Source organism: Neopsephotus bourkii, unplaced genomic scaffold (assembly GCF_033783945.1).
Source record: "Neopsephotus bourkii isolate Nb327-2 ecotype Australia unplaced genomic scaffold, CSIRO-AGI_Nbou_v1 NB_1678, whole genome shotgun sequence".
NCBI classification, from domain to species: Eukaryota; Metazoa; Chordata; class Aves; order Psittaciformes; family Psittacidae; genus Neopsephotus; species Neopsephotus bourkii.
In genome coordinates, this window is record NW_026902152.1 from 550,723 (window position 1) to 573,765 (window position 23,043).

Genomic DNA, 23,043 nt, shown 5'->3' on the forward strand with positions numbered 1-23,043 from the left:
AGCAGAGACATAAAGCACAAGGACAGAAGGCATCTAATAAAGGACAGCCTTAAAGTTCCTTAACCAGGAGGCACAACTTTCACAAGCTCTGACTTTTTAAAAATACTTTTATTCACTTTAGTTTTCCATTTAATCTGACTTTTGTTTCCTTTTAAATGTTTACAACTTCCCATATTTATGGGGAAAACAGTAACAGGAAGCAGAGACCTGCAAAGTAAGACATACTTACATAGTTTATAGTAGACAATTACCCAGTAGAACTACCTGCTTCAGGCTGGAAATTAAGACTTAAAACTAGATTAGATGCTTCTGCATGCTCTCTCAAGCTGCACTTGCTAGGCAATGAAATGGAGGTCTGTCTGCTCCTACTCCTCATAGCACAAAGTCAGCAAGAATCTCTTTTCTCAAGGTAATAGCAAGAGTGGTCAAGTACACAGAGGAGGAAGATAGACAGTTTCTTGGCCTTTTCTGTTGGGTGTCTCCCCTGCTCCAAAATCACCACAGAAGGAAAGCTGCACTGTTACAGTGCTGTCAGTACAGAGCCCTGTATTGCATTTAATTGGCAAGAACATGAGCTAATCGGAACCATTTCAGCTTTGCAATCATGAAGGCTTGCAGCTGTAAAGTGGCATTATTGAACAGTCATACTCAGCTCTCTCATCCGTATCAAAGCAAGTAGCAAAACAAAGCCCATTACAGCCTTTGCTGAAGCTTAACCTCAAGCCACAGGTTTCTACTTAATGTCTGATACTAAATGAGGCTCTCACTAAGTCAATATGGCACTGCTTTTCACTCAGTCAGCAGCCTGAATAAATGAACAAAGGGCTGAGTGAAGGAGTGAGTGACAAATGCCACTTGTCAAAAGAAGAATGACAAATGCTTTTGACTGAAATCAATACATTTCTGTATTTGCTTTCCTAATTTCCAAGGGCCAACAAGCCTGCTTGGTTTATTTTATTCTCTCACATCACAATTGAGGAAAAGCTGTAAGACACTTCTCACAGGTATCCACATTTTGCTCTAGTGAAACACAGGAATTATCCATGGCAGTCACTGCACCAAAAGATGATGATTTTAAAAATCCCAAAGCTATTTCACAATTACATCCTTTCAGAAGCAGGTTATTCTTAGGCTTCTAGCTGCTAATGAATCTTCAGCACTGATGTTTCTCAAACACGTATCCTAATTAGCACAGGGACACTGCAGGAAACATTCCTTTTGGTGACTTCTCTCTTTTCTAAATACCACACAGCACTTTCCTGAAGTGCTATGAAGGGCTGTGGAAATGAGGCCCACTGTTACATTAGCCATACACTCACTTCAGCTTAAATGTTCCTTTTATCTTTCATTAAAGCACCATTTCAGCTACTGAACTCACCACTCTGCTGTTACAACTCAGAATATTACAGCTCTTTCTTAATATAATTTCAAACAAGTGAATTGTATGCCATGATTCTGCAACTGTTACAATATTTTACTTTAAAAATAATCTAAACCATACAATTCACTGTATTTATTGCTCCTTAATAGACTATGTTTCCAGCTGGCAATCCTGAAATTCCCTTTTCCTGATTCACCTACAGGTAAAGCTTCTTGCCACATTTACCTGCTCTTCCCCTGAAGATTATGTTTCTGGTTTCAATACAAGCTATAATGAGCAGGACAGGATAAATTCCGACCTCTTGTCACGTCTTTCTGAACACACAGCCGTGGATGCCACAGTCCTGGCAGCAGAAAGTCAGGAACTAATACCGCCACCTTCTCTTACCTCTCAGCAATTGAATGGGCCATGTTCTTCAACCGCTCCTTGTTTGATTGGGGCGTGCTGATCTGGGGAATGACAGGACTGAGGAGCTTGTTCATCAGTTCTAGAACTTTGTCAGGGTTCTGTTGGTATCAAAGTTACACACAGATAAAAGGAGTACAGTGGGACTTAGTGTTTTAATCTCATTGAAGAAGCAGAAAGGTCTCACTCAGCAGTGCCTAGTGTAAGCTCAGAGATGCCTCTCCTCCATAAAGGGGCAAGATTTTATTAGCTGTGAGCAACATAATTGTGCAGGCCCATGTGGAAAAGTATTTTCCCTTAATTTTCCTCTAAAATAGTGGCTATGGTTCCATCCATTTTAATTTCAAATATATTTCAAAAGGAAACAAGAGTACTCAATATAAAGTCCAACTATTTTAGATTTCAATTCAACATCTATAAAGTTGGAAGAGCACACTCCAGATAAACAACTTCACTAGCCAGGATAAAATCATGCATGAGGCAATCTCTTCAAAAGGCCACACCGATCAAGAACCAGGATGTCTTAAATCAGAATGGGTTGGTGTGCAAGGCATCTGGGTTTACTTATCAAAACCCTGCTCCATTTAGCCAATGGCTCTGCTTTAACAGCAGCAGAAATAATCTGCTTGAATTACAGAATCCTAGAATGGTTTGGGTTGGAAGGGACCTCAAAGCTCATCCAGATCCAACTCCCTGCCACAGGCAGGGACACCTTCCACTAGACCAGGTTGCTCCAAGCCCCATCCAAGCTGGAACACTGCCAGAGATGGGGTAAAGGCAATTCAATCTCTATTTAACCTCCTAATCACAGGAAGAATGTTTTGAAAAAAAACAGGTGAACCAGGTAGATATTTAAGGTAGCACACAAGATATTTACCTTTGCAAGGTCATACAGTTTTGCAGCTTCTTCAAACAATCCTTTATTTTCTGCTGCAGAAGCAACTTTGTTGATAATGGGTTTTGTGTCACTTGTAAACTTGTCTATCACTCCAGGCTAAAGAGGTGAGACAAAAACAAGAGAAGAGAAATCAGAATGTCTAAAACCTCCTAAATATTCTGTTATGGCAATGACTATTTTACATGTTGGATTATGATTAGAATGGCTTTTGCATTTCCATGGGAACATGCAAAAGGGACACGTTAAAAATAGAAAGAGCTCTAGTGAGAGAGACTTCCTCCAAAACAGAGTCAGCAATGAGACATCTGCAGATTCTCATTCATTCAAAATGACCCAGATAACAGGTCAAATTCTAAATTACTTTAGTTGCTGATGACACATTACAGAGGAGAAGAAAACACAAAAGACTTCAGAATATAACGTGCCAGGGTCTCCAAGGATGCTGTTTGTGTATATTGGCGAGGCAGGTTGTAAGTGAAATCTTACATGGACAAATGAAAGGGTATCAGGAATTTTAAAAGAAACAATAAACACAAGTAGAATGAAAAGAGGGGAAGAGTCAAGGATATCTGGGAAGGATTTTACTGTAGTTGAGAATGTAAAAATAAGACTAAATAATCTAGAAGAATTTATTTTCTTAACTAAGATTGCTGTTTTCATACTACAGGAACACAAAAATACAGTCACATTAAAAGAGAACTGACTAAAATAAAGAAAACTGGATTCAGCACTAATGATCTAATCTAAAAACTATCTTACAAAGAACTGTAAAATGAAAAGATATTTGTAAAGATGACTGCGTTACCATGCTCTCATGTGTGCAATCTCACTGCATTTAAGCTGACAGAACAAAAACATCTAAAAGAAAGTCCTGTCAAAACCAACTTGCATGTGGGTCTCCATTTGTTTTTGTGTTTTTTTTTTCCTGACAGTCACAATGTTTGCAGCGTGAACCCTAATCTTAAAATTAAGATTTAAACAATTCTGGAGTCTGCCTTACACAGAAAGCTTCCAAAATTGCCACAGCAAACCAGAAACCTTTACTGATTATCTAAAATTGTAATCATTCACAGACACTCTCTTCCTTTCACATGAAATCTTAAAACTTCCTTTTTCTTCTGACCATGTAAACTTACATTTTACTTTTAGATTACTGCTTTTAAAGCAGATGTAAAATCCATCACAACTAAAAACAGCTGCTCTTTGATCTAATATTCACCCTCATCTATATGGAGATGACAGATCAGTTGTGGCTATGTCTGGGGTGTTTTAGCCCTTGCTCCCTTCCCTAAAAGAATTTGTAATGGGCTGCAATACATTTCTCCTCTGAGGTGAATGAGGATAATGTCATATAGATAGTTTTTACATGCACAGCTCAGTTAACAGAATAATCTCCCACCCACTTACAAGCAATCAATTTTTGCTAATTGCTTTTTACTAATGTGTGCTAAATTCCATTTCCTACTATAAAAATAAAATTCAGACCTTGCTGAAGTTACCTGATGCCACCTGTTTCTTTAGTTACACTAGCTGTCTATAGGGACACTCTTTGCCCTGCAGTTCCTGACCTGAAATTCAGTATTATTCTGTAGATTGGTACTATTCTGTAAAAGGATCTTATACTTTGAGAACCTGTACATATTCAAACACAGTGATAATTTGGCTAGTGAAAAATAAAGAAAAGTAAGATAAGTCTCATGACTAGCTTGGAAATCATACAGTTTCTACTTTATATGTAAAATATAAATTGTCAACTCACCTTTCTACTCCCATTGTTTTCCAACTTTCCAAGAATCATATCAAACTATATCCACACAGATGTAAAGTAAGAAAAAGGGAACAAAAACAGAGGGATGAATTGCACATATTTCACAACCTATTTACTAAGTATAAAGATGCAGTCATGGATGAATAAAAACAATGATGGATGTCAACATTATCTGTATATTAACAACAGGAGAAAGTTATTAAATATCTCGAACACATGGTCATTGTGAGATTTCCCATCATCTACACCTGCATCAGACAGAAAGAGTAAAAACCATTTCAGGCTATCCTGCCTGCTAAAGATGTCAATGAAGAAACAAATGCCAGTTTAAATGAGGAAGGCAAAACATGGCCAAACATACCTCTCTGCTTTCAATTACTATTTCACTAACACAACGCAAGAACATGTTCTCTCCCTGGCTGTCCTTCTCATTCCTACAAAAGAAAGGGAAGGAGGAAGGAACTTCTGTTTCAGAGGACTTCTTAGATACTGCTTAATTATTTTTAATAGCTAGGAGAAAATTGAGAGACACATATTAGTCCCTACCTGAGAAAGTAAAAATACTGCAGGGCTTCCCTTGGATCTGTTGATTCAAACTTACGGGTGTAAAGCATCAAGAGCCGCACAAAATTCAGACGTCTTACACCAGGAGGGTCACCAGCTTCGTGGCTTACTGCAATGTCAGAAGCAACACCATTAAAGAACCTAATGCCAGGAAATGTTTCTCTGATCTTCACCTGAAATAAGGCAGAGCCATGATCCAGAGTTCCAATGCAACTAAAACCATTAACTTTTAGGAGATTGTGCTGATAAACACTGCCTGTTTGATCAATTATACAGACCTGCAGTGTCTACAGGGTACTCTTAAGGGCACAGAAAATACTCCTTTATTGTCAAGTCAATGTGCAGTACTTACATAGCTGTGCACTCTGCCCAGAAGATTTCAGGAGCAATTTTAACTCAAACATGACCAAAGCAACATGAACAGCATGACAACGCAAGCGCTCCATCCGGAAGAGAAAAGCAATTGCAGCCTCAAACTGTGCTGTCAAGAACAATACTTGGAAGTAGAGGAAAGGCTGCTGGTTCACTGCAAAATGTGATTCACCTGAAAAAAAAACACACCACAAAACACACACAGAGCGTAAGTCAAAATGATTTTGCAATCACAGATCACTGACAGAGGTTGTTTCCTGTCACTGTACATCATTATTGTTTATTTAGTGCCAACTGAAATAAACACCCTAGACAAAAGTGAATACCTAATCACACACTGGTGCCTTATCTATAGCTATTCCACTGAAAATAGATTGCAAAAGACCACAGCATAAAGACATATTCAGGAAGTGAAAGAGGTCAGAAAAGCTGCTTTGCTCTTTAAGACAGCGAACATCAACTCTAATAGATGCAACAGACTGTTTAAAGACCACAGCTTTTTTGCCTTCATTTATACTTATGCCAAGAGGTACAGAAAAGGTTAAACCCCTGGATCTTCCTATTCAGCAACACCAATGGTAGCTTATTGTATTTCTTTTCCACACTTTTTTATCTGGGTGAGCAACACTCCAAAGTATAAGGTGTGAGAATCACATTCTGTATGTTTTGGATAGTCCAAGTGAGCTCATTTTGATTAGTTGGAAGACGATTAAGGGAAAAGATAGTCTCTTGGGCTGTGGGCACTCCTAAAACTTTCTGAAGTGGAAGGAACTGCGATTTGGGTCCCCAGAAAGTTACCTGAATGCAAGGGAAACAATGAACAAGATGCATATGGAAAAAGCATTGGAAACATATGCCTACATTACATAATGATTGCTTTCCTGTTCAGTATTTCAGAAGTTGGAAGTTTTCTTAGAAGACCTTAGCATATTTACGGTGAGAAAAAAGGCAATCTATAATTTAGTACAAATAAAGTACAAACAGGAGCAGTGTGGTTCACAGATGAATATTCACTCTCTGGATTGCTGGGGACAGGACTCATTCATCATGTCTTCCTGAAGTCTGCCATTGCTCTAGGGAAGCAAGAAACTGGAAAGAGACCTAAGCGGAAAAGCAGAGCCCTAAGTGGAAAAGCCCTAAGTGGAAAAGTAACACACCTCTGTGGTTTCTTACCATAGTCTTCTAGAAGCTGCTTCTGGAACTGTGATAATGTTAGTCGGTCTTGTGGAGAACTTGCACCATCATCATCAAAACACACCTGGTTCAGCTAAAAAAGTCAACCAAGAAAATAAGCACGGATCTTTCAACTTCATCTTGCACAAGGTATGCACTCAGAATATATTTGTTCCATCAGCAGCCCCTCCTAAGATCGGACCAACTGACTAGAAACTACTTCTAGTCACAACATCATGTGGATCCATTGCCGGAAAGTAAAGATCTCTAACGTAGCAACAGCAGAAATCTATGCAGATATAACCCAGAGGGTCCGTCTCTATCTGTCCATGCCATCGAACTCTGATGCTGGGACTCTGAATATGCAAGCAGTAATTAAAAGCATTACTTTTTTTTTACCCAGTCTTAACAAATACCTCATTCTACTAGCTCTTTCAGATAAAGGGGAGAAATGGGTACTGACTGGTACCTCTCATGCTCCCACCAAAACTACAAGGACTTTGTGTTGCAGTAAATATTGACAGCATCTACTTCCAATGGACCCCAACACTTCAGCTATAATCCAACCAGAAAGGAAAATTCAGAAGGATCCTCACTGCATCAAGCTAACACTATTTGTAAAAACAGCTGACAAAGATCAGTGCCAAATGTAGAACATGAAACTTCCAAAAAGACAAGTGTCCCCAAATTAACACCTGAGAGCACAGAGGGTAATAGAGCAACCCTGAGAATCAGGCTCCCAGTCCGTCACCACCCCAAGGTCAAGTTGGATGCATTACACTGATGCAGAACACCCCATCTAGAAGGCGTAGTAGGTCAGCAGAGCACTGCAGAAATGCAATACCATTTAGACCTGTTCTTAAAGAACCACTGAATGGTTTGGGTTGGAAGGAAACTTAAAGATTATCTAGTTTCAACCCCCTGACATGGGTAAGGAAACCTCCCACTAGACCAAGTTGCTAAAAGCCCCGTCCATCCTGGCCTTTAACACTGCCAGGGATGGGGCAGCCACAGCTTCTCTGGGCACCCTATTCCAATGTCTGACCACCCTCACAGTGAAGAATAGGGAGAAAACATCTTCCCATTAAATGCCATTTATTTCTCAGACAGATAGATCTCTCTTTCCTTGAGGATGCAACCCCCAAAAAACAGCAAACAGCAACACAAGCCCACCACCACACTTACTTTTAGCCAAAGATAATCTTCTGTTTTATCAGCAACTTCACTCTGGTTATCTGTAATGTCACAACGGCCAATAATACAGTAAACAGCCCTTTTGTAGGGGTCAGTGTTATTTCTCAGAGCTCGTCTGTAGTGAAGACGCAGCTTATTTTCTGTGGCAGGAGACAGTCTAAGGGGAAAAAGAGTCAAAAAAGCCCAACACATGGATAGAAAAGACATGAAACCCATCTTTCCCTGTATGAGGAAAACTGGATGCAAATCAACATAAGTAGGTGCACATTCACAGAAAGGGCATAATGACAAAAAGCACCGTCTTATATTTCTTGCACCTTCTATTTACATCTGCAGGTCAAGATTCTGTACATGTCAATTTAAATATCTAATTAAAGTTATGGAGGATCATCTTCAAATACCTACTGCAGAAAAAAAAAAGATGACAGCCTCTTTAGGGTGTGTTAATATTGTGGTAGATGAGCCATTTTAGTCTGACTCTGCTACTTCATCACTTCAGAAAAAGAGCTCACAAAGTCTTTGGGTTAATAACTAAAAAGTGAGCAGGTAGCTGTACCATGAAGTCTTTTAGGAGAGACACTTTAATCATTAAATACTGTCATAATGTTCTTTGTCATTCTGTTTCTTGTACCTCTTGCAAAGATTTTTTTAGAACTGAATCAAAGTGTTTTCCTAGACCTTATTTTTCTCACATTGTCTGTCAAATCCACAGGCAGAGTACCTTTTGATAGCTGTAATAAAACCCACATATGTCAATTATGCTCTTTATCATTAAAATGTTTGTAATGAAAACAAGGACAGTGCCTTCACTAAGGTTTCTGGAACAATCTTGTTATAATGAGCACTCCTAGATATTCTCTACAAACCAGGGTAATTTATAGAATAGCATGGCATACACTCAGTAAAGGGCACTTCGATCCTATTTTCCCTCTCTAAGACACACAGATATCTTCTTGTTCACATTTTCATACCTAAAAAGGCCAATGCATTCAACATGTTGCAGGATAAGGGCTTCCCACATATGAATTAAGCTGTTGTAGGCTGAGGTGGGATATTATGGGTTCATATCCTGGCACTCAGCAGGACTCTCTGGCTTCCCTCAGTTTCAGCCAGCACCTTAGCACAATGCCATGTTCACACTCCCCTTAAGGGAGCACAATTATAATACAATAGCTGACCAGGCACTGATTTGAAACTCACTGCAAGTGGAAAGATAAAAAAGATCACCTAAACCACCACAGCAGAGGTCAGAGCACATCTTAAGTTGCACAGACTCAAGTACTTGCAAGAATGTGAGAGTGAATGCCTCTAAAGCCCCCTAACAAACACTACTTGCTTTTGTCATGCAGCATTATCATGAAAACACATGTAGAAAAAGCATTCCTCAAAGGAAATTCAAACAAATTAAGCCACAGGGGAAATAAAAAGACACAGGATTTGTGACAGCAGATTAAACCTGATCTACTGTATGCAGAAACCTACTGTTATGCAGAGCAGATCCTACGGTAAAAAAGCAAAGCTACACCACTGTATTATTTTTTACATGTAAATCTTTGCATATTTTAAACCAACTCTTTTTCTATGAAAAGTTCTAGACTAAAAAGCCGCAAATTAAAATACTCACACTTCTTACACATACTTTAGATAGGTAATACAAACACCAGGCATCTATCACCACCAGAAGAGACCTCAGCTGCTTCTCTTTCTACCAAGCCACTGATTATTTCCTTACTCCACAGCAATTCCCATCACTCACAAAGGTCTTTCCTAGTATCTCTCCCAGTCCCCAGTTACCTTCTATCTTTACTGTGCATGTACTCCTGGAACCAGGTTTTAAACTCTCCCAGCTGATGCTGTGCCCGTTTCACCACATGCATGGCTGCAGTCAAATCTCCACAGCGCATGCAGTAGTAAATCAGTGCCCAGACAGGACGTCCTTCTACCTCACCATCCTGAAAATAGAGTAAGAAATAATTAACATTCTTCAAAAGCAGCATATTTGAATTATTTTTTTTTACCATTTGCCTCATTCATTATTTCTGACCTTATATGGTCACACTGATTTTGGTAAAAAAATTCTGTGTCTCTTACAGAAGCCAGAAGTCATGAGGTTTAAGTCCTGTGAAAGCTGTGCACATCCTAGCAACAAAGGATGGAACACTCTTCCGTTTACCCAGATTACAGTTTTGACAAGCCCAGAACTAGAATACGATCATACAATATCCTCTCCACCCAGAAAGCAGATTTGGATTAGACCACTGAGGTAGTAAAATCATTTGTACTGGAACAGAGAGATACCAAACCAATCCCAGATCTCAGCAAGTAAGAAAAGGACAGCTAGATTAACTATGCAGTCTCCAATGTTACAATTTATTATTTTTTAACTTTGATTTTTCAACCCAGCCTGCCTATCTGGTAATTTTGTAGGTGCACAGCTATGCACTTTCTACTATGTGCAGATGAATAAGATTTTATGCAGATTCCTAAATTAAAGGCTCAGGCTACAGTTAAGATTAATTCATTACATATTTAGTCATCAGTAACTGGCATCTTACAATGAGCATAAAAAAAAAAGGAAAAAAGAAAAAGGAGAAACAAAACAGGGAGACTAAGTTACTGCTTTTTTGAATCATCATATCTTAATACTTGCATGTTGATCTCTACAAAGACCACCAGAAGAGACCATAATTTCTAGAATTTAGAACTGGAACTACTGAGTACCATCCTGCTTCAGGAGTAGCTCTGAATTCAAAGTGATTGTCTACTATCTTCCATTTTCCTAATGAAAAAATGCAGGAGGAGGAATCAGAGAATCACAGAATAGTTTGGGTTGGAAAGGACCTTTAAAGCTCATCTACTCCAACTCTCCTGCAGTAAGCAGGGATATCTTCAACTAGATCAGGTTGCTCAGAAAAACAGCCCGCAGTTTAAACAATAGAAAAAAACACTGGAGGCTGCACTAGTTTCCTGGTTGTGCTGGAGCAAACAGATCTGTATTATTATTTTAGCTCAGTGGATAAAAGTGATGGACATACCTGGAGACCAGGGACAGGCGCAGGGAGTTTGATGCTCAGGAAGCTGCACACTAGTTGGAAGGTCCCTGGGACACCACCCAGCTGAGCCTGGTGCAAGTTTCCAAAGACTGTCACAAAAGTGTAGTTTTTGTAACTGAAAAACACCAGAAGCAAAACAAACGTGAGCAGACTGAAATACACTTGCTGCAAAAACACCCACTGCCTTTCAGATCAATCAGAATTAGCAATTTAAAGCTAATTACCTTTATGTTCAAACATTATCATTACAACAAAATGAGGCGAAAATTTCTGTCCATTTAGGAAGATACTTGTGGTCAGCAGTCTCAAGAGACACCACGTATGTAGCCAGTGGGGGACTGCTCCAGGTTCAACACTGTATTACGAGGCTCTTCTCATTAAGTTCTCTTAGTACTAAGTTAAACTCAATTAGCTAACTGGCAAAAAGCCTTCCCATCCTTTTTTCATGACTTTAACTATCAATCCTGTCACAAAAGAACACCACAGATGTGTTTGTCTTTCCTCCCAGCCCCAAGGACAAATACAAACCTTACGGCTGTGGACTTACTAGGAGAAAATCAGAGAAAAGGGGACTTTAGAGAAAAGCAACTGGTAAAGGCAGCTTTGAGAACACCACCTAAAATAAGACATCAAAGCCTTCAATGAAGGCAGATCAATTTAACAAATTTTCATGTTTAGGAGGAGGAGTTTTTAAAGTCTGTACATCGAAGAAACACACTGAAGAAGCAGAAATAACTTACATTTAATTCTATCTTTTTTCTCTGCAAACACTGTGCCACCAGACAATAAAACTGAAAGGCTATGCTAAATGTAGGCAAGTATCACTCAATTCTCATACCTAGCATTATGGCAGAGTTAAGCACACGATCCTCAGGGCTTAAGACCACGGTTACTCCAAAGCAACTAATGCAAGAAAGGCATTATATCTCTTCCTTGTACCTGTGAGGGCCTAGTGAGCACTGAAACACCTAAGTGTTAGTGAAGTCCTGGTAGGAAAGAAAAGCTTCAAAGCAAGGCACGGGGTTAGTTTGGGGTTTTTTTTTGATTCTTTTCTTTTTTTGTTTGTTTTGCTGTGTTTTTTGTTTGGTTGGTTTGTTGTTGTCATTTTTGTTGGGTTTTTTTGTTTGTTATTTTTTTTTTCTGGTTGTGGTTTGTTTGGTTGTGGCTTGGTTTTGTTTTTCCTTTTCTCCAAAAAAGCAACGCTGAAGGGCCCAATTTCCACAATTCAGAGGCAACAATATGCAACTAATTCCTAATTTTAGTTAGCAGACATCAGCACTGTGAAAATTTAGCACATCAGATATGCTGCTGAGATGGAAGAACTGGAAACAGAAGATACTTTTGATGTGTCAACTGATCTGTGCAGAGGCAGGCACACTGCCACCAACTCAGGTGGCAAGGAGTGCTGATGAGGTGTGGCAACCTACTGTCAAGAGGCCAAGAAGAGGCTGTAACATTTCTTCGCAGTGTGCTGTATCAGAGTGCAGCACTTGCTGTGCTCAGATGCAGATCAGTAACCATAACAAATGCCTGCGCACTGCACTGCAGCTATTGTTTGCTTCCCACTGCTGAACCACTCTGCTGGCATTGGCAGCTACACTGCTGCAATATCCACATGTGCAGTGAATAGGTATTACAGACACCCAGGGATTCACGAAATCGTAGAATAGCATCACAGGTAATGGTTTGGGTTGGAAGGGATCCTGCAACGAGCAGGGACATCCTCAAAGAGGTCAGGTTGCTCAGAACTACACCCAGCCTAGCCTTGAATGTCCCCAGGGATGGTGTATCCACCAGCTCCCTGAGCAACCTGGGCCAGTGTCTTACCACACTCATTGCAAAAAATCTCTTCCCCACTTACAGCCTGAATCTCCCTCTTTCAGTTTAAAACTATCACCCCTCATCTTGCTGCAAAAGGCCCTGCTAAAAAGTTTTTTCAGCTTTGGGCTGCTCCACAGCCTGCAGTTCTCCAAGTGTGGTCTTGGTCAAGGAGCATAGGCCCGAGATACTTGCCAATACAGACAATAAACCACTTCCCAGTCTGAAAATCATTGCTAGATATCTCAGCTTCAGCGTCTTCAAGCCCCAGCCAAACCTTTCAGTGTAGAAAATGGCATGATCAGAACCTGACTCATTGCACCAGATCTGTCCCCAGTGCTTTCCTCATTTCCTCCCAATCCCAGCTGCTGGCAGTGCTCAGCGATCAGACAGGGAGTATATGGAAAAGGGGAATGTTTTTGCTGAGAGGAAACAGATCTCTTTCCACAAGTGAAAAAATCTTCAGATATGACCATGCAGCCACAGAATATTTACGGACAACATAGGAAAAAGAATAAAAGGTCTTGTGTCTTCTAAACAACCTCCCCACGGATCAAAGACTTCTTAACTAGAACAGTTTTTAGCTAGAACAGCTTTATATCCAAGTGCCTGCTTTAAGCCCTGCAGAACAGAAAAGACAGGCAACAGATGCTTCTGTGAGCAGCACGAGGTAGCTGTTAATACGTTTGCGTTGCATTACAGTCATTCTAGTTTATTATTAGGGAACTCTTATCACTGTGCTACCCAGAGCATTCGCCTTACCTTTGTTCAAGGTACCGCAGAGCCTGCCTCACAAATTCCATTCGCACTTCCATATTGGTCCGGACTTTCAAGGCATCGCTAGCAGGAACCAGGGTAACATCAGTCATTTGTTTCACCATGGCCCACATCTCGGAGATGTTCTGTGAACAAGCCATTTCATGCAACACTGATGAGTACAGAGGTGAACAACAGCACTGTTCTGAGCTATGTGGTGTTCTGATGCTTATGAAAAGCATAAACCCACAAGAGTTAGTAAATTTAGATTTGCGATGGAGATACTGGATGCAGTCATGACGGTAAGCCACTTCTGCCCTGCAGAATTCCAGTTTCCCAGGCTTCTCTGCATAATTCTTGTGCAAGAAGATGGCTATAAATATTGCACCTGCAACTGTCACCCAGGATCAACCCGATTTCCAAACCTAGGCTGCATACTTGGTGCTCATACTCCTTGTCCATTTCCAGTTCAGACTTCCCACTCAATAAATACCACAGTAGCATCAGCTTTTCATGTAAGCAATTGCTCTGGCTGCTGCTGGAAAGCTGTGCTATCAACTGCACAAAGAAATATCTGAAGGACACTTATCACTTGGACAAAGATTAGGTTTCGAAAAAAGGGTTGAAAGTCATCCAGGTCTGCTCATTTACAAGGACAAGATCATATCAGTGTCTGCAGGACTACAGTATCCCTGCTGCAACAGCAGAATACTGAGAAATAAGAGCACTGTTAGCTTCAGCAAGGGCAGGTGCTTGATCTCAGTGCTTCAAAGCAGCAAGAACTCTCAAACTCAGTTGTCCCCAGAAAAATGAACGCAGCTGTTCAAAGCAAAGATGCACATGCATAATTCAGATCTGATTGAAGCATTTGCCCCTCTGCTTCTGAGCAAATTTTTGCTCTCCCCATTTGCTAAGTCAAAGGTGGCCAGGTTTGTGCATTTGGGTGTTACGTTGGGGGGGGGCATATCAAGGTAAAGCAATTAAAGAAAAGAAAAGCAGGTAGAGATCATTGATTTTAAATCAATCCTAGGGGCTTTACACTTAGCTAAGGGAGCCTACTTCAGCTCTAGCTCAATATCAATAGATATTAAGAGATGATGTTTTGAAAAGCAAATGTAACAGAAACCATTTAAAACGAAAAGCAATTTCCCCTGCCTTCTCCCGTTGTCCCCAACAGCGCATTGCTCATGATGGGACACCTCAGTGAAAACAGGATCTTTACTTTTTCACTGTGTTAAGAATTTTTCCCCGTGACCAAGTACATCGCAGGTGGGCCCTGCTGTACTAGAGATGATTCCAGTATTGGCTCTGTGTTTTCTGTGGAGCCATGCAATTTTTTTTGCCAATATCAGTGTTTTTCCACTGATGTCAGCAGGCTGCTAATCACACCTGAAACCAGATTAAACACATTTCCTTATGTTAACTCACTGGCAGTACCTTATCATCTAGTTCTGCAACAGCAGCGCAAAGGTCCACCAGGTTAGGCTGCAGATGTCCATTCACTATCTTCTCATTATAAATATAAATCTGAAACATATTGAAAGCAAGCAAGCTTAACAGTACATATTGCTCCCCTTCTTCCTCCCCAGCTGCAGCAGTAAAATCTGAACCAGGCTTCAAAAACAGTGTCCCTTCTGCTTCCCTCCCATATTAGCCCCCTGTAATTTAGAACAAGAGGAATGGGCACTGGCAGCAACCACCCTTCCAGAACACACTGAAGCCAGCAGTAATCCAGCTGTTCAGGGGTTCTGCATGGCAAAGCACTGTGCTGAATGCCCAGTTGGACTAATTGTAGCTAGTCGCTGAAAGACAAAGAACAGACCCAACCATTAGATGCCTGTGATATTCCCCTGCATGGCAGCCTCCTACCTGCTGATATAAAAGAAACTATTTTGCTGGTTTATGGCAGTATTCAGGGAAATCCAACAGACACAAGCAAATGGGAACAGAAACATGGCCCTTCCAAACTTGTGCATACACATACACTCCCTGTTTGATTCAAATTTTGTCTTAATTTAGCTGTTTCTACTATTGTTTATTCTACTCTCAGCCTGAAAACCTTCCAGCTACATCTGAAAATAATAATTCTCAAAACTAGAAAGGTAGCGACATTGTACTTTAAGTCCCTTTTGCACTTGCTACTTCTTCAAAATGCCTAGTGTGCAAACAAGATGCAGTGCAAACAGAACCTAGCATCAGCAAAATCACTGTGTTTCTATGAAACAGCCTGAACTATCCATGAAGAATAATTAATCATTTCAGCCTAATTAAAACATATTCATGACTGCTGATAAACTGAAATATTATGGACTGCCTCATCTCCAGCACCCCTGGAACTGGTACTGCTAGAGAGGTTGGGCCTCCCATATTCACAAAATAATCAGGGAATAATGTCAAGAGCCTCAAAGTACAGACATAATTATGCTATAAAGAAGACCCTTAATGCAGGTATGTTACACGAGATATGAAATGAATTAATCACAGACTGGTTTAGGTTGGAAGGGACCTCAAAAAGCTCATCCAGTTCTGACAACCCCCTGCCACGGGAAGGGACACCTTCCACTAGAGCAGGTTGCTCCAGGCCCCGTCCAACCTGGCCTTGAACACTGCCAGGGATGGGGCAGCCACAGCTTCTCTGGGCTACCTGTGCCAGGGCCTCAGCACCCACACAGGGAAGAACTTCTGCCTAAGATCTCATCTCGGTCTTCCCCCCTTGTCAGTTTAGAGCCATTTTGTCCTGTCCCTGCAGGCCCTTGTCAGAAGCCCCTCTCCAAATTTCTTGTCATCCCCTTTAGGTATTATTGTACTATTAAGATCCACTAAATCAAGCATACACTGTATCAGCACATCCGCAAACCTCATTTTGTAATTCATTACTTCATAGTTCCCATAACTGAAGGCAGATAGAGAAAAGCAGCTGTACAAGCTGCTATCTGGCTCAGCAAAGACTAAGCCAATGCCCACAATAACAGTAATTTGCGCAGATTAGGCAAGCCTTTGTCTGTGTTGTTTCAGATATTCCATTTTGAAAAATCAAGTGCTTCTCTTTCATTTTGTTTCCAACAGTGCTGGTAAACAGATCATCTCATATAACAAAAGTAGCAAATTGCTCATGTAAAGGTTCATCTCTTTTCCCTGAAAAATTTCAGAGGGAGCCTAATGCTACCAGACGTTAATTCATAGCTGATGCACAAAAGCTTCTCTATGTTATGCCATTAAAATGGGACAAATTTGACAAACATCAGGATTAATACTTCGGCATGTTTTTTCCTGCATGCACACATCAGAATAATGATCTTCCACAGGTCACCTCCAACCCACACCATTCTATGATTCTGTGTGAGCATAAAGGGAATATAATGTCTTTATTGTGTACAATTACACACTGACATGAATTCTAAAAAAGCTTTTTTTTTTTTTTTCCTTTTTTTTGGAAAGGTGAAAAGAGTTTATTATACATGCGTAAGTGATTTCCACAGTCATAATGGTGTTCAGAATCTCCTTCTGACAAAAAATTCCTGTAGCAGACAGGTTAAGTACATTTCTAAGAAGTCAGGCTAAATTTTTGTATTTTCCAATTCCTTTTTAACTCCAGGCAGATATTTGCAGGCTTTACCTACTATATTTTCTCACACACTATGCTCACAAAGCTGTCTTTTCACCACCTCATTGTAGAAAGCAGTATTTAACTATGTTTATTCTTTTATTTCTACTCACCTGACGAGCATACACCATCTCCATGCTGTCCAAAGAGCTGCGACCTGGAGGACCCAACTCACCGGTGTAGCTGGGCTGTTTTAATAGAAAATGTGTAAGAAAGTATAAAATTGCTGCAATGCATTTTACCAGTATATCTACTCCTAAAGAACAGCAGCAAAACCACGTTCCTGATCGTGCAAATCCTTAGTTCTGTCTAGAGAGTAAAATGCATTGACTCACTGCAATACCCCATTATCTTCCCAGTATAGCTTAAACTTTCTGAAGTGACAGAAACCCTCCTTATTTAGTGCACAAACCAACAAGCAGCTCTCTAGAATTAAGACACTGGTGTCCTCTTGATAGCATCTTGTAATTTTAATTCTTTCCTTTTTTTTCTTGAAAGGTTGCTTACTGTTGCATTAGTCTTCTTTTTGAATCTCCATCACAGCAAGCACACAGAATTCAATGGACAGCCTAAATGAACCCAAACTAGTAAATCTGACACCCACTCCACTTCTGTGCCAGTACTGTGGCACAGGCACAAAAAGGGACTGCAGCATTCAGTTATGTGCTGAGAAGTCCTCCACTGCTAGTCTGCTGCACGATGAAGGATGCTGGCAATATCCTGACTTGAAGAAAAAAAAATAAAAAATCATTGTTCTACCCACAGAGACAATGCTAAGTTTGAGGTATTTTCAGTGTAGATGCAGGAGGGACAGATGATGGAGTCATGGCATGGAAAATTTGTACTCTTTTATGAAACTCGTAACATGCCATAGTAGTCTAATAAAGGTATTCTTGCAAGTGTTTACCACAAATCACAGGTATGTTTTCGTACAGCCACGACTGAACATGGTTGCTCAACACTGTGGAGGAAAGAATACTCCCAATTAAGTAAGCAATACTCTCTGATGTTTCCTGTTTCCTAAAAATTGAATTCTTTACTTCAGCATCAGCTTTGAAAGTCTTGGGTTTGAAAAGACAGACCCCTTTGACGTAAGGAGCCCTTCAGTATCAGCTGCTTCATAAGCACTGCTACAGCTCTGATAGTCTGAAGATAAATGACAAGCTCGACATAAAAGCATAATATTTATTATGAAGCCAACTGACATAGCTGGGGCAGAGGATACAGAGAAACTTCTGGAAAAGCATGTTTTCAGGTTTGTTACTGTATAACTCAAACCCACCGATACTCCTCTAAACTGAATCAGTAACTTTTTCCAAGAAAAAGCAGGTACATCTGCAGAGTTTTCAAATTAAGCTTTCTACCACCCAAGTCTGTTACAGCTGGCTGCACACCTTCATTAGCTGTTACACTGTACCTCAGCAACACTGGCAGATAGCTCTGCTTTTCCTTACATGAGCTACCCAGAATGTCAGTACTTTACTGGGTAGACAGGATCACTTCTGAGTATTGCTTGAGGACATGCTCTAAGATTTCCTGGAAGAGCTCAGTTAAATGTGATCAACTTGGTGCCTGGACAAACAATAGAAAGCCCAAATGAAATGGAAAAATCATTGTTTCCACTTTCAGTTTAATCAGCTTTAAAGTTCAGCTTTGCTGACACCTGTCAGGTCACAGCACGGCAGGACCAATGTTCCTGCCACAGTTTGGTTTGTATGGATTCCAGGAAAAGAGCCAAGAAGTGGGAGCTTTTCTCCAGATGGTATCACCATTCCATTTCTTGTTTCAAATGAGGATGAAATATTGACAGGGTCTTCAAAATAATCTTTTCTGGGAACTGCATCCCAACTTTGAAATGAAATAATACAAACATACGAACCTTTAGATACGTTCCTGTCAGTCCATGCACTGAACAATCTCTCAGTCATTCCCAAATGCTTACCAACTTCATTTGATATCAGTTTAACCCAGGCTATCTTCTTTGTGTAGGACCACCCAGTGAGTGTGTTTGTCCCCAGCACAGTGAAATATAAATGAATGAAGATACCAAAGATGATCCAGCACGAACCTTTAAAATTGCTGGAATTAAGTTTATCACTGCATTAATTTCTCAGTAATAGTGCCATTTAAATTATATTCAACCCAATTATAAAAATCAGGCAGATGCATTTAGACCTTAGGCAGTATAAAATGCCTTACAAATAAACCCAAAAGAAATCCTATTTTATCTTCTGCAACTGAACTTACACTAAAAATATCTGTCACAGACACTCTTAATGGATACTGATATTCAGAAGCATTTGCATATTTCTTTCAGTGTCAAATCATCTGACAAATTCCCTTAAACCCACCTAAAACCCGACAAACTCTTTGTTCTAAAGAACAAAGAAGCTGTTAAAGCAGGTTTCCTGGGAAACAGACACGATGGCATAAATAGTGCTTTGCAGCCTTGCCCTGTGCTGTGCCAGATAAATTGCAGTTATTTAAAGTAACGTTAAATTATGGACGTTGTCATTAACTACTGATGATGTTTCATCTTCTGCAGCAAGTTAAGAAGGGTACATTGTGACTTACTGTCACTTTTCAACTAGTTCTCGAACACCAGAAACACAAGGACTGGGGCTCTGTTTTGTGAATCTGGTTCCCTTGTCTCCTGCTGCTGCTTTGCCGCAGGAAAGAGCATCAACGTGGCTGCTGCTCTGGAGCGTGGTGTATGATTGACGGGTTAAAACTTACAGGGTAGGGAAGAATCTGAATTCAAAAGTGCATGCTTGAAGCTTAGAAGTAACTGCTGTGGGATTTGGGTTTTCCTTTCTCCATTTTTATCCTATCCATTATGCTTTGAGGATCACTTATTAACAAGCTGCCACAGCTGAGAACTGCCACAGTGAAATTCAATTCTCTAAATGCCCACTACCAATGGCACTTCAGCAAAGAAAAAAACCTCAGGAACCCCAGAATTTGTCTTGACTTTCTTTCCTATGGCAGGAGCCATGGAAGCAAGATTATGCCCTATTTTTTTTTCATCTCATACTTGTATTCTGGCTTCATCCTGGAATTATTCAACTTTAAAAAAGCACTAGTTCACTGAACTATCTCATGGCTGTGCTAAAAGGAAATTTCCAAAGGAAAACTAAAGCAGTGAGTCAGGCTGGGGAAGGCATTTCCACTCTTTATCCTGAATTGCAGAAATAGAGTACTACACAGGCAATCATCCTGCAGCTGGTAACCAGCGTTTGAAGAGGCTTTCCCTGCAAGTTAAGAGAGGGATTTGTGAAAGGGAGAGGATATCCCTTGGTGGCAATTCAGAACTTACCAATCTTTCAAGCCAGGAAAAGATTATGAAAGATGTTTTGAGAAGAGCAGCTAGGTGCATACAAGAACTGACTTTCAGGTCAGGTTCTTAAGCTTAACTGGAGCAGCAAAACAGAAGAGTGGGTAATGCACAAAGGACTGCAGAACTGCAAGTGTGCACACACACATGGATCTTTCTGCATCTCTACCCTGATACTGCTCAAACAGCTTGGGCTGTTTTTTTCAACCACATTTGGTTCTCCCTGCCCTGAATTCGAGTCTTTTGAAAAGACTCTTCAGAACTGTAATATTTATTCTGAATATTATCCATTTATGAAAGCTGTAGCTATATTGCACTGCTGTCACGTTTTCATCTTTCAAGTTCATTTAGCCTAACGATGTTGCTTGTCAAAGGAGTACTCCTTCATTTGCACTCAGCCAAGCATTCAGCATCACTTGCACACCAAACCCTGTGCTATAAAGATGCATTATTCATCATCCTCATATGCATATGCACATTCCTCAGCAGAAGTCTGGGCAGACATTTTGTCAGCACTCCAAATGGCTTGGCCAGTAGGTGTGGTGAATAAACTGAGCTGGAGAAACCCCATCAAAACACACCACAATGCAGTGGGGGAGCAGAAAACATCCTGCAGTCCTTGGGATTTAAGGGATATGAAGACAAGATACAAAGGGACAGGAGCTAAAAGCAACAGTGTGTCTCTCCATCATTGCAGGAGTGTGATGCTTGACGGCAGGAGTGGAAGAAAGAAAAAGGACAAAAGGACAAAAAGGACAAAAGAAACACCTCGCACCTAGTCGAACAAGACTCAGAAAACATCCCCTGAGAGCACAGATTCTTGATACCCTGAAAACAAAACTCAGGCTTTCCTCCCTTTTCCCCAAGAAGCATTTTTTTATAAGCTCTGGTTTTCCCTTACAGGGAGAAGGCTGGATTGGAGGACAAGGAGGTGCAGAAAACCCTAATGGCAAGTCCTGTGCGAGGTTCTTTGAACCATGAGCTTTGCCTGTTAATTGGTCTTATTTCCATGAATAATGTGTTGGTATTTCACTCTGCCCAAATTAGCTTGCCCAAAGCTTGAGAACTGGCTCACAGGCAGGCTGGACCCCTGCTGCATTTGAATCTGTGCCTTTTCAGTTGATTCTCCATCTCCAGAGGATATCAATTAAATCTCCACTATATTCTACAGGCTGTGTCTGTTTGTGTCACACACACAAAAAACTTACTTGACTGGAACAGGCCTTTAGAAGAACAACCTGCTGTGGGGAGGTTAGATAACAGGTTTTTAACACAGTAGACACACTTCAAACATCTCAGGCCTTGAGACCTTTGACTTCTTGAGGCTAAGATTAGAATATATCAAGGATTTTAAATTGAAATCCTTTTGAAATCACATACTGATACTACAAGTGCTTTGAAATGGAGAGTGAAGTATTACTGACTGATAGTGTATACTGACTCAAAACATTACAGGTTTTTTTTCCAGCTCCTCTCTCCCTCCAATTTCGTGCTTGGCATTTCAAGTGCGAAGGACTGGGATAGTGCTCATTTGACAATGAAACATCAGAAAAGGGGATTTACCTTTTAAAGGTTATCAAATTGCTTCTCTGAGCAGTTAATATCCATATTTTGAAAGGAAAACCCCAGACCAATAACACACACACACACCAAAGATGTCAGAAGCTATCAGCTACCAAGCCTTCAGACTCACATCTTAAAATAACGGGATAGCTGTTCCTAGTTTTAACTTAATTCAGCCTGCATTATTCAGTATTTCTAATAATGGGAAGATGGAGAACCTTCTGAGAAGTCACAGAAAACTATCAGTAAAGTACTCACTTTCTGAGGAAGCTTCTATAAAAAGATGTATGCTAACTGGGATTAACCTATATTAGAAGAACAGTAATCAGAGAGGGACATTTCATTAACAACTTTAATTATTTCCAAATCCCTATACAGGTCATACCCCATTAACACAAAGGGCTTTTTTAATTTTCACGTACTTAGCAGCTCTGTAAGTCACTCCAATTAACAAGTGTGGGGAACACGGTTATAAAAAATTGGGCCTGTTTCCTGACCTGAAAGCACAGCAACTTGCATTTTCCTACCCCCTATCACCTCTCAAGGTTAGTTTTCACAGAGGATTGTGCAGGGGGCTCCAATTTAAATTAATGCTCCAGGAGTCTCAGCTGATGTCCAATGCCTCTAGTTCAGAGGGGTAGAATTCCCACAACTCTGTACATAACTGTGCTTTACTTGTATAACTGGAACATTTTCTTTAAGAGAATAAACTGTACAGTTTCAAGTTGCAACAGATGCTAAAGAACTCTTCAAGTTGCTACTAAATAACTTTTCATATTACACACGGGCCCAGTCTTGTCCAAAATATTTGGTCACTGCTGGATTAACCTTGAATTGCTGAACACTAAAATTTTGTGTTGCTAAAATCTCTAATCTTCCTTGCATGAGAAAACAAGGTAAAAAGGAAAGCATTCCCCCTTTTTTTTTTTTTTTGAATATTCATTTGTTTTTGCCAAAACTCCGAGCCTTCAGCAGCCTCCTAAGGAAAGCCGTAAATCCTGACTAGCACAGATCGATAGGGTGAAGAGATACTCCTAAGACCTGTGTTGCACCTGAAAGTGTCTAGCCTCATTAGCACTGCAGAGGTTTCCTGAAGGTGAAGTTCACCCCAGCATGTTTTCTGCCCCCCTAGGTATAATAACCTAGTATGTGTTCTGTGA

General features: G+C 40.4%; 1 protein-coding gene across 3 annotated transcripts in view; it reads right to left on the minus strand.

The window, feature by feature from the left end:
- NUP93 (nucleoporin 93) overlaps positions 1-23,043 on the minus strand; it is an 81,691-nt gene that overhangs the window by 6,417 nt on the left and 52,231 nt on the right. For all 3 annotated transcript variants that reach the window (XM_061375817.1, XM_061375818.1, XM_061375819.1), the window contains 13 exons: positions 17,100-17,174; positions 14,820-14,909; positions 13,389-13,528; positions 10,791-10,923; positions 9,550-9,707; positions 7,747-7,912; positions 6,562-6,655; positions 5,369-5,560; positions 4,999-5,125; positions 4,814-4,886; positions 4,444-4,488; positions 2,664-2,780; positions 1,769-1,887 (listed from right to left, as the gene is read on the minus strand). In XM_061375817.1, the coding sequence (XP_061231801.1) occupies positions 1,769-1,887; positions 2,664-2,780; positions 4,444-4,488; positions 4,814-4,886; positions 4,999-5,125; positions 5,369-5,560; positions 6,562-6,655; positions 7,747-7,912; positions 9,550-9,707; positions 10,791-10,923; positions 13,389-13,528; positions 14,820-14,909; positions 17,100-17,174 (1,529 nt within the window). The remainder of the gene's footprint in view (positions 1-1,768; positions 1,888-2,663; positions 2,781-4,443; positions 4,489-4,813; positions 4,887-4,998; positions 5,126-5,368; positions 5,561-6,561; positions 6,656-7,746; positions 7,913-9,549; positions 9,708-10,790; positions 10,924-13,388; positions 13,529-14,819; positions 14,910-17,099; positions 17,175-23,043) is intronic.